General features: G+C 38.5%; 1 protein-coding gene across 1 annotated transcript in view; it reads right to left on the bottom strand.

The window, feature by feature from the left end:
* btbd16 (BTB (POZ) domain containing 16) overlaps positions 1-12,361 on the bottom strand; it is a 195,675-nt gene that overhangs the window by 58,196 nt on the left and 125,118 nt on the right. The window contains exons 10-11 of the mRNA XM_039769245.1: positions 9,942-10,072; positions 1,895-2,014 (exon numbers count right to left, since the gene is read on the bottom strand). Coding sequence (XP_039625179.1) covers positions 1,895-2,014; positions 9,942-10,072 — 251 coding nt within the window. The remainder of the gene's footprint in view (positions 1-1,894; positions 2,015-9,941; positions 10,073-12,361) is intronic.

Genomic DNA, 12,361 nt, shown 5'->3' with positions numbered 1-12,361 from the left:
ATGTCTATGTGCACTTCTCTGATGCTGTTCTGGTTTTCCTTCCAAGATAACTGACCTGCTAGCAAGGGCTAAATGAATTGTTCTCATTTCCACTTTTCTTCTGTTCTTATGTTCTCTCAGTATTTTGCTTCAGAGTACCCTCTGATGGACTTGTTGGTTCCTGCCTGGTACCCGGTGCTGCTAAGATAGACTATAACCCTAGTAAACAGGTGATTTTTAAAATGGTTGGTTTTTGACATTTTGCAAGATTGCTCAAAATGAAGGACAGCATAACATACCATTCTCAAACCCACTTTTTTCAATTCACGATGGTGGAGGTGTTGGGACCTATGCCAAAAACCCAGGGAAAAGGCAGAAATTAACATGGGGGGTGGTATCAGCTCACTGCTGTGCCCACTCACTTGCATACCCACATCAGAACAATTTTGGAATTACCAATGAACCTAACCTTCACTTTCTTAGAGGTGTGGGAGAAAACTGGACCACCAACAATCCAGACAGCCGTGAGAACAATGTGCAGACTCCACACAAACAACGACTAGGCCTGGGATTGAGATTTGAGACAATGGATTAGTGAGGCAGCATCACTAAACACTGCACCACTAACAATGAACATTTACTAATTCATTGATTGATAATGATATGGCAGTACTGCACCTAATGTTATTGCTTCTTAGTCTCCTAGTTTAGGAGAGCTCTTAGCTAAGTTTACTTGAAAGTTTACTGCATAAACTTACTATTGATAATTGTGGACAGTTTAATGGCCAGTGTGTGAGTAAACATTTTCATGTCCCTGCATCCCATCTAGGCCTTACTCACACACACAACAGATTGATAATTCCTTCAATTGTTCAATTTCTGCTTTATATAACAGCTTTCACAGCAGGTGGCACAGTGCTGATCCACTGTCTAAGCCACAAATTCGACACCAGGTTTCTATCTGTATAGTGTTAATCCACATCTATGTTTTTTCTGCCGAATCCCAAAAATGTGAAGGTTATTGTGGGACCAGTCATGGCCTGGCAATCTACCAATGGGTTCGTTCCTGCTTTGCCTCTGATGCTTTCAGGGTTGTGGCCTGATTTGGATCAAGCAGGTGTGAGAATGTTGTGTTATGTTATGTTACATTACTGTTCACAGCAAGCACAATGACAAGATACTTTACGCAAAAAAAGAGATAACACTGACGGAGTCTGCAAAGATGGGATGGCCATATAGCTCTTGATATTTTTAGGGCCTCTTGAAAACATGAGCTATATGATTAATATAAACTGTAAGATTAATTAAACTGTGATTTAAATCTGGCACATTTACTGGCTATTTTAAACAGAAATATTAAATATCAAATGAACAAAGAGAATGTTCTGTCATTAAAGGAGCCAGACAAAAACACTGTGAAAATACCTGCAGCAACAGAAGAGCCTGGTGGAGGCATTTCTTTTTGGATCATGCCTGAGCGTCAGACTGTACTGACTCATTTACTGGAAATGAGGAGACACGCTGCGCCATGGCTAATCTGATTAGACAAGACAATATCGGTTTACAGTAGGCTGGTAGACATGAGGCAAGATGTTACCCCCGTGGATGAATGCCCTCTTCCCTAATTCTCAATTATTCCCAGAGCCTCACTGTGTCAGTAAGGTCACTACTGTGATCTTTCACAATTCCCAAAGCGTTTGGTTAAATCCAGTATAGATGGATTGTTATTTGACAGCTGAGTTAATGGCAGATTAAGAATGATAAAAAGACTTGAATAAGAATTCAACTAATAAATGACTAATGATTGTAGGTTTCATTTCAGATCAGATGCTTTTCATTTTTGAATGTTAGTTTCAGTAGAGGGTGTCTCTTAATTTTTTTTATTACACCAAATTCATTCTGAACAATACAGTACCTGATAAAATATGTTAAAATGGAACTGTGTGATGGCATAATCTGTACAGTTGGGTTCAATCTTAAAAAAAGCCAGTAGAGGAGGGTTCTGAAAACCTGATATTCACTGTATGTGAACAACCTGTGGAGAAGAAGCAGAAAAAGTACAAGTTAGTAACTGAAGAACAGACAGTGATAAGACCTAAAGCATAAATGGACATTCTTTGTAGCTATCATTCATTCATTGATGTTGCTCTCCAAACCCTCTTTATTGGGAAGGGTCTTTCCTGGCAGTAGTGGGCACACTCTTGGAATCAAACTCTGAAGAGGACACAAATCCTTCACAAGGCATACAAGCACATGTAAACGCTCATTCATGCCAAGCCAGTTTATTGCCACCAAACATCCTAATGTGAGGTCTATGGCATGTAGAAGACAAGCAATTAGCTCCCATCAGTCCATTTTTATTTTAGATACTGAGCAGCCCCAAGTGCACAAAAAGAAGTCTGTTTTAGGGCATTGTCATTTTTCACTTCTCTTGTCTCTAAGGATCAGTATTAACCTATGTCATGTATCATCTGTCACTCGCCACAAGCCACTTGTCACTTTTTACTCACCATTTGTCATGCATCGCTACTCCCTTGCCGTTCTTACTGAAACACTTACTACTCATCACTGTTCACTTTTCACTCATCACACATTACTTGTCATTCTTCATGTCTCACGTTATTTTTCATTTTTAGCCTTTTTTAATAATACTAATCATAGATGAGAAATTGAGTTTGGATTTGGGTAAACAAGCTGCAAACGAGCTGACAATAAATTTTTCAGTTATCAAACAAATACTTATTTTTAAATGAATGAGCAAGCTTATTCCTGTGACTCAAACAATTTGAATTGTATTTTTTCACAAAAGAGTTGCATTATTTCTTGATTATGATTGCAACATTTTGCAAGAACTATTGCCTGCTTTCTGCTAGTAACATTGTGCACTCAGCTGCTTTTGTCTGGCAGTCTGCAGTCAATGGACATTTAACAGCCAATATTACACTTTGTAACAAGGAGCATGGATGGGCTTGCATCTTGACCGGGATGGCTGGTGGTACCTTTCCTGGTCGGTAGCCCAAAATACTAGAAGTGTTGTAGAACCACTAAATGGAGCTACTGGAGAGAGGTGGCCTTGTCATTTTGAGGTTACGTCTGACCTACTGTAGAAGTATTTCCCAGCTGTAATTCTGATGTACTGGAAGTGCTTCCAGGTCCAGCTTGAAAAGAAGCTTCTCGTACTCAGCATGTTGAGTCAAAGTTGAGAGAGGCATAGGGGCAAAATCATCTGAAGGAGAGTAGAAGAGGAAAAGGGACAATACTCTGCTGTGGAAAAGATGTGGATGAAAGCCTGTTAAGGTTGTGTATACAAAATTACCAAGTTTTTTGGACAGAAACTGTGTATTTAGCAGTTGTGTTCAGGGTTGTTAGTACAGGAAGACCCCTACAGCCCAAATACTTATACATTCATTATTTAATATGTCTGTTCTTAATTTGTGTGGTTTAGTGGTGTAGAGCCAGCGCCAGTGTCTCAGTTTTGACTCCTAACCTGACTCCAAACTGTTCTTTATACAACCTCCAGTTAATCCAAAATGCGGCTGCAAGAATTATTACAAGAACAAGAAAATATGAACACATAACTCCAGTTCTTAAATCCTTACACTGGCTCCCGGTTAAATTTAGGGCAGATTTCAAAATCCTCCTTTTAACATATGAAGCATTAAATGGCCGACGTCTGGCTTACTTGTCTGAACTTATCATGACTTACAAACCTGAGCGCACATTAAGATCTCAAGATGCCGGTCTACTTAGGATTCCAAGGATTAATAAAATAACAGTGGGAGGTCGAGCTTTTAGTTACAGGGCCCCTAAACTGTGGAATGGTCTTCCTGCTTCTATAAGAGATGCTCCTTTGGTCCCAGCCTTTAAATCTCGGCTGAAGACTCACTACTTCAGTTTAGCATATCCTGACTAGAGCTGATGATTAACTGTACATACTGCATCTCTGTTGTTAGTTATTAGCACTAAAACATAAGTAACATGATTGTTATAATTTGTTACTAACCCTCACCTATTCTGTTTCTGTTCTCGGTACTCAAATGTGGCAATTGGTGCCACGGCTCACCTGCCAAGTTGTTTGCCTGCCTGTGGTAAAGTCATCCCTGATGGAGGATCACAGGAATCATGGGAAAAAGGGGTCCTTTCATCGGATTGGCTGGCCGAGCAACGTTTCAGCCGTGGAATGGCCAAATGGGGAGGCAGCTTGATGGATGAGGTCTCCAGGACTCTAAAAATATCCAAATCTTATTATGTGATATCATCTACTGTTAAATTCTGCTCAGTACATCTAAAATTTTTATTATTATGCTGTATTAAGGATTTGTTCTGTTCTGTGTATTGTGTTGTATTGACCCCCTTCTTTTGATACCCACTGCACGCCCAACCTACCTGGAAAGGGGTCTCACTGTGAATTGACTTTCCCAAGGTTTCTTCCATTTTTCCCTACAAGGTTTTTTTTTGGGAGTTTTTCCTTGTCTTCTCAGAGAGTCAAGGCTGGGGGGCTGTCAAGAGGCAGGGCCTGTTAAAGCCCATTGCGGCACTTCCTGTGTTATTTTGGGCTATACAAAAATAAACTGTATTGTATTGTATTGTACTACTGTCTGCTTGGATTTTGCAAGTTTTGCACATATGTCTATGGATTGATTTGTATGAGTAAATGTGTCTTGTGATGGACTACAAGGACACACCATGTTTTCAGACTGGGCTCTGCCTCAGTAAGCAATATCCCTTTGGAAGTGATAAAGTGAGCCAAAGGGACGTTTAGGGTTTAAGGGGGCTGGAGTCTATCCTCACAGTACAGACTACAAGAAAGGAATTGACTCTGGATGAGATGGTAGGCTATCAAAGGGCACATTTCACAAATGTAGCATTATTAGTGGAAATGTTATGGAAGGGAACTGAAGTATATTGATAAAAATCCACATGAAATACAAAGAGAATATCCTGTCTTGAGATTAAAGGAGTTAAACCTTTTTAGTTTAAGCCAACAAAGATTAAGAGAGGACATAATCAAAGAGTTTCAAATTATGAAAGGAATTAGTACAGTAGACCCAAGTTTTTACTTTCCTACAGTAAGAACACGGGAACATGATTGGAAACTTGCTAAGGGCAGATCTTGTACAAATATTAGAAAGTTTTCTTCACGTAAGGAACCACATACACAAGGAATAAATCTCAACTTGATATTATTTTAAACATTCAGGGCAAATGGGATGGATGAGTTGATTGGGATGAATGGCCGTTATGAATGCACTGATGTAAAGAAAAAGCGAATGGGTGCAGGACTCAAATCCAGTCTTCAACAGCAACGACCACCTAATGTCATCTTAGAGGGAAATTGTCAGAACCTACAATTGAATACATAACTTAGACATCTGGCATCAATGTGATAACCCTACTATCAAGCTACAAGAGATAAATTATTTAGAGTTTCAAAAGCAATTCAATGATCTCATAAACAAACCATTAGAAACTCTAGCTAGGGAAGTAAAGATTTCAAATAATCTCACAAGAATTTATTAAACCTTAAGGTCATAATGCCATATATTGTGTCAAAAAACGTACATCTGACATCTGATGCGAGTGGAGAGGAGTACTTCAGAGAAGACAACATACTGAGCATACTGTCTAAGATGCTGAAGAGAAGAAAATGTGAACAGTGGCGTTCAGGGATATTCAGCATAAATTAATTACCAGTGGTGATACGAGCAATAGCAACACTCAGGTTTGTTTAGACTACTTTTAACTAACTAGAAATGATAATAATCAAAGTTTACTTTCCATATAGAGCACTATGCAAAGCAGAGAAGAAAAGAAATGAAAATTAAATCAAGTATTTGTTATACATTACAAACAACAGGAATAGTGTAGAAATATAAAAATGAACTGATAAGAGTAAAATGACAATGAATTTGATAAATAGTACAGTAGAGGTCACATTAGCACAGTAGATCAATAACGAATAGATTAAGTATAAAATGAATAGGAATAGCTAATCAAAATATATCAGAAATTAATATTTAGCAAAGACAGTTTCAATGTTTAAACTGATGATGCTTCATGGACGAACCAAATGTCGAGTGCTTTAAAGAGAAGAAATCAAAGGGCTCAACCTTTATAACTAAATATTTCAAATAGTAAGACGCCAGATGTCAGATTCTGAAGTGTCTCGCACAAATGGGGCAGTCGGTGAGGATAAATACTTTTTGTTTCTTGCTCTTCATCTGATGATCAGCAGTTGTCTGGATTTTTATTATTAATGCAAATTAATGCTGAGTTTAACATAACATAAGTTGAAACAATAAGCCTGTACTCTTTCATTCCATATGCAAGCTGACCATTTAATTGGTGTAAGATATATGAGGAGGGATATCCCATTAAATGTTTGTCTTCCATTACTGTCTTTCACCAAGTGACATTCATTCGCATTTGGGCAGTGGAATGAATTCATTTCCAGAATGTGCCAATGAGTTTTAAAGTCAGTCAGACATTCATTCTCCAACCCACTATATCCTAACACAGGGTCACGGGGTCCTGCTGGAGCCAATCCCAGCCAGCACAGGGTGCAAGGCAGGAACAAACCCTGCGCAGGGTGCCAGCCCACCACAGGAGTTTTAAAGTTCCTGTTACAAATGTGGCTTTAAGCACTCATCAAGTTCATGACAAAATTCTCACTTGAATGTCTAAACATGGCCACTCTCATGCGATATGATCAGCAAGTGATACCAATCAAACATTAACTCTCACTGGAAATTCTGAATTCTTCGTATCCCAAAAATGATTTGCTAAAATACCTCAGTTGGTGCTCTAACATTGTTGACTACATGGACATTTTAGGCCCACTGTAAATATTGGAGTTCTAACCCTCATCCAAACAGAAGGCCCAAGAGGGTGCAAAACTGAGAAGCTTGGCCTTATAACAGGAAAATCAGACTTCCTTCTGCTTCTGTTAAGGCCGTGTCACATTTGATGACTTTTCTAGCAATTTTCATTTACTTAATCTCAGAGGAAGTCGGAGGCATACTCCTGTGTAATGCGACATGCCCAGTGATTCACTCTAAATTGTCCAAGACACTCTCTGACATTTTGTCTTTAGTTGCAGTGACGGGCTTGTGTTCATGAAGTACAATACATTAAATGCAGTGACGAGTAATAAGGAACGCAGGTTTTTGGATATCATAAACAGAATAGGAGCTTGACATATTTCTCATTTTTAGGTACCATGACATAATGGAAAAAGGAACAAAAAAAGGCATAGAACTCATTATACCTGCTAATCATCACAGCACAGGCTCCATCAGGCAGAACTGTTGCAAAAAGGGATGAACACAACTGTGCTTGAAGGGCAGGTCAGCATGGAGCCACTAAATGTGACATGCCCAGCGATTTAAAGGTGACATGGTCTGGCAACAAGATCAGCAACTAAAGTCGGCACATCTGATATACCTAGAAGTCACATACTGTAAGGTGACATTGGCTTTAGGATTCCCAATATGGCAACAAGACATCCCATTCTTCCATTCTCCCAATTTAAAAGTCTTATTTTAGACAAATTTGTAATTTCATATTGCAATCATAAGGTACTATTGTGCAACTAGCAAGGTGTAATACTGAAAAATACGCACATTCAAAGCAGACAAGATCTGTCCAACTGAGTGTTGTGTGATTGTGTCTGTGTCGACATGCCTGCTAACAAACTCCCACCACATAATAGGTCGCTTCAACTGAAACACAGAAAATAAGAAGTCCATCACCGCTACCAAAACAAGGAACTGTTCAAATTCTGCATTTGTAATTATATTCATGAACACTTCAAGTTAGTTTTGATATAAAAAGTATGATTCTGTAGTTAGTGAGTTGAATCCTTTTATAGTAATGTTGTGGGTTTTACGTTTTGCATTGTTTATACTAAAATAAGAATGCAGCCCTTATGATTTGATTATCTGGTGAGCCCTTCTTCTGGTTCTGTGGAGTCATCATTCACTGAAAAAAGTATAACATTGATGTTGTTCATTTAACGTCAATTTTCTCTTTCAAGCAACTTAAGATTAGTCATTTAGTGTTGTAGCTTGAAATATTTGGTTTCAGATCTCAATGAGGAGGTGGAGGTTAGGAGCACACACTGATACAGTGCATTGCCGCACCCACCACACGACAAACCAACTCAGGATCCAGATTCGGACCCGAGTGCAGCCATGCAACGGGTGATACCTCAGCACCACACTAGTTCAGATGGAATGGGACAGTGCGAGCTTTTTTATGGTGGCTGGAGTGCCAGTTCTGTCACCAACCCCCAAGTTTTTCCCTGCAGGTTGGAGGGCCTATATGTCAAAGTAAAAAAATGTGTTTGTACCAAAATAAGTTATGGTGGAGGGAATAAACATACAAATCCTAAGTCAGTTAACCTAATATTTTAGGTTGTTCATGTGCTGTGTGGGAGGGGCTGTTTGTATTTTCTTCCGATCAAATTTTCCAGCGTGCTGGCTTTCCAACTGCCAAAAAAGAAGAACGTTTTCCCAAGTGGAGTGGACGTGGCAGTACAGGTCTGGACATTTTCAGCAGCAGACTTTTATAACGGAGGTTTTCTGGTAAGTAACCCTGTTTCTCAACTGTTCATTTTAAGTATAAGAACTTGTAATAAAACCTACTTTCAAGAAAGCTGTAGAAACATTTAATAATGTTTTGTTGTGTATTTAAGATTTACACTCCAAAATGCTTGTGTATTTGCATTAGATTTTTAAATAAATGTAAAAACTACAGCATTGGAATGTGTTATGTTCATAATATTTCTAATAGCATAAACCAGGCTATGACCAATAAACCATTTCAAATTGTAGCAACTTAAAAAACAGATTTACTTCAGTATAAAACAAGTGAATCACACCCAATCACTCTAAATGATTTGCCTGAACTTAAAAATTGTGGGTTGAATAAGATAAAAAGAATTATATTGGTTCTGATTGAAAATATTAAGTGTGAATCATTGCCTTAATTATTTTAAGTTGAATGGCGGTTATACTCTTTTTCAGTGAATGAGTGTATGGTGTTAATGTTAAGAGCACATACTGTATGATAATACTTTGTAATACCTACATTATGACAAAGAAGTTTGAAAAAAATGTAATGACACATATGACTCAGCATAGTTCTTTCACTCACTGAATGGAGTGGGAGGGGGATAGCCATATTGGTCTTGCTTCAGTGGCATACTGAGTTTGACTACAGCACACATATCACAGGCGACCTATGACAGATTCAGATAGGTGGTGCAGAAAAGAAAACGTTTGCTTGGTTTCAATTTTCAATATCAGAAAGTAGGACAAGTACAGTCCTTCCGGTTTTTAGGGTTTGAGCTACCACAAGAATAGCTGAAATGTGACAGTGACGTAGCTTTTGATCAGTTCCTTCTATCATTGTGAAGCAGAATTCAACAAATGCTAGATTATTTATTCCCTAATGTAGAAAATGTGAGCTGAGATTAAACATTCATAAGACAGGTTACAGATTCTGCTTTGTATAAAAAGAGCTGGTGACAACAGGTTCAGATATTGTGGTTAGAGCTGAGGATATTCTCATTTCAAATGTGACCTTTTTAGCAATGGTTATTTTCAACTTTGATTTTTGCTTCACCTAATTTCTACAATGATCTTCTCTTTCCCATCTCTACCTGAGATACTGCTATTCTTTAGTATCTTCTCTCAACCAGGTCTTTTCTCTTTCTAGTCATTTATTCTTCTTTAAGTCTTTACATTTCCCACTTACAATCCTAGCCCTAATGCTCACAACCCTAAATATCCACCTATTCATTTACCTAAGAAATAGGTAAATGAATAGGTGGACAATAAAACACAATTGACCTATTGTAATATTTCTGACCAGTTAAATAGCCAGAAGTCCAATATCAACTGCTTTTAACCAAAAAGGTGATCTACACAATGACAAAGGTGATATAAGTGACATCTAACCTTGGGGACTTGAGAGTTTTGAGTAAAAGGTCCTGTGAAAGCTCACGTAGCTGTATCTTTGATTGAAGATGAGGAACCAAGTAGAGCTCAAGCCATCGTTCACAGGTCATCATTAGGTTGTCCTCTTTAAACTGTGAAATGGGCGAAAAAATTCTTACTGGCATTTATTTTTAAGCAATTTTAAAAACAAGATTTAAAATCAATTGGAATGACCTAATTTTAAAAAATAACACAATAAAAATATCAGATTTACAGAGTCAAAAGCTAAGTTGAAACAGCTTCAATTTAAGTAAATTTTATCAAATTATAAGGCCATGGTGGGCTGAATCTTGTCACTAGGCCGGAACCAACACTCAGTCAGGTGCCATCCTAGCACATTGTAGGACAGACTGGCATTACTCATTTTTTTATGCTTTAGCAACTAAGAACTTTTCTAAAAAGCAAACTGCTAGACACAAATTAATTACAGCAAGAGTGTCAGTTTTCTATTCACAGGGCCTCTTTGCAATGCAGCTTCTGGGTCTCATCTGATAAAATGATCAATCACAAAGTGAAACCCCGAGATGCCTCCTCCTGCACCATCTAAATACTTGCTCAGGGACAAATGGCAACCTTGATGGACAAACTTTTGCACCAACAGTCAACCAAAAAGATGGGTGCCATTTTTATTTGTGCTGTTTGTTATTGTCCTTTGTCTATATATCTATGTACATAAATATCTGTCTCTCTATATTTAATAGCAATGACACGCCCATCCATATTACGTTCATAGCCTAGCCCTGGTGTAATGTGAACCAACATCCAGAAGAGGGTAGGAGTGTCCAGTGAACAAAGGTAAGAGGCATAAGCTGTGCGGCCTACATTTGTGCATCTGGAGTCAGCAACAGGGCTAAAATGTTCAGCGAAGAAAAGCAACAAGAAGCACAAAGAAAGAGGACAGTAAAGGCTAGAATACCCAAGGCAGGAAAATGAACAAAGAAAGAGGGACATAAGACATATCCGGTGAAAAGAGGTTAGTAAATGTACAATATATTTACCATTGTTCCCTTATCCCCATTTTAATAAATGGCCATTTCACTATGCTAGTACATACTAGTATATAGATGTAACGCAGTTTATAGCATTCCATGCAGTGCATGCCCTCTGGTATTCGTGGGACAAACATCTAAAAGACTCACAACACATATGCAGGAACATCATAGAGCTGTCAGAAGGAAAGACCCACAGTTGATTTACAAACATACAAGTTCCACCAGACACATGTTTAACTGAGACACTGTGAAAGTAAAATTCAGGGCCGATACTAAGAATATGTCCTGTATGTCCAAACATTTTCCTCTGATGATGTCACCTGGCAGGTTGTCAAAAGCTTAGGAATAATAAAATTATTTTAGGATGTATCACAGACCTTCACTTTTATATATATAAATCCATGTATACTCGTATATATATCCATTTTCTTTTATCGTTCTTGTTTGAATAAATTGTATTATTCTATTTATTGCACATTTATTGTTGAAAAATAGTCTATCACCACATCTAGACTTCAACAGAGAAAGTGAAAATGTATTATTGTAGACTTTCGTTGAATGATGAACCTCATTTATAAACCGTATAGATACAGTGCATCCAGGAAGTATTCACAGCGCATCACTTTTTCCACATTTTGTTATGTTACAGCCTTATTCCAAAATAAATTAAATTCATTTTTTTCTCAGAATTCTACACACAACACTCCATAATGACAACGTGAAAAAAGTTTACTTGAGATTTTTGTGAATGTATTAAAAATAAAAAATTGAGAAAGCACATGTACATAAGTATTCACAGCCTTTGCCATGAAGCTCAGAATTGAGCTCAGGTGCATCCTGTTTCCCCTAATCATCCTTGAGATGTTTCTGCAGCTTAATTGGAGTCCACCTGTGGTAAATTCAGTTGATTGGCCATGATTTGGAAAGGCACACATATATAAGGTCCCACAGTTGACAGTTCATGTCAGAGCACAAACCAAGCATGAAGTCAAAGGAATTGGCTGTAGACCTCCGAGACAGGATTGTCTCGAGGCACAAATCTGGGGAAGGTTACAGAAAACTTTCTGCTGCTTTGAAGGTCCCAATGAGCACAGTGGCCTCCATCATCCGTAAGTGGAAGAAGTTCGAAACCACCAGGACTCTTCCTAGAGCTGGCTGGCCATCTAAACTGAGCGATCGGGGGAGAAGGGCCTTAGTCATGGAGGTGACCAAGAAACCGATGGTCACTCTGTCAGAGCTCCAGAGGTCCTTTGTGGAGAGAGGAGAACCTTCCAGAAGGACAACCATCTCTGCAGCAATTCACCAATCAGGCCTGTATGGTAGAGTGGCCAGACGGAAGCCACTCCTTAGTAAAAGGCACATGGCAGGCCGCCTGGAGTTTGCCAAAAG

The sequence above is a fragment of the Polypterus senegalus genome, chromosome 1, assembly GCF_016835505.1.
Source record: "Polypterus senegalus isolate Bchr_013 chromosome 1, ASM1683550v1, whole genome shotgun sequence".
In the NCBI taxonomy this organism is placed as follows: Eukaryota; Metazoa; Chordata; class Cladistia; order Polypteriformes; family Polypteridae; genus Polypterus; species Polypterus senegalus.
This window is presented reverse-complemented; position numbering and strand designations above follow the sequence as displayed.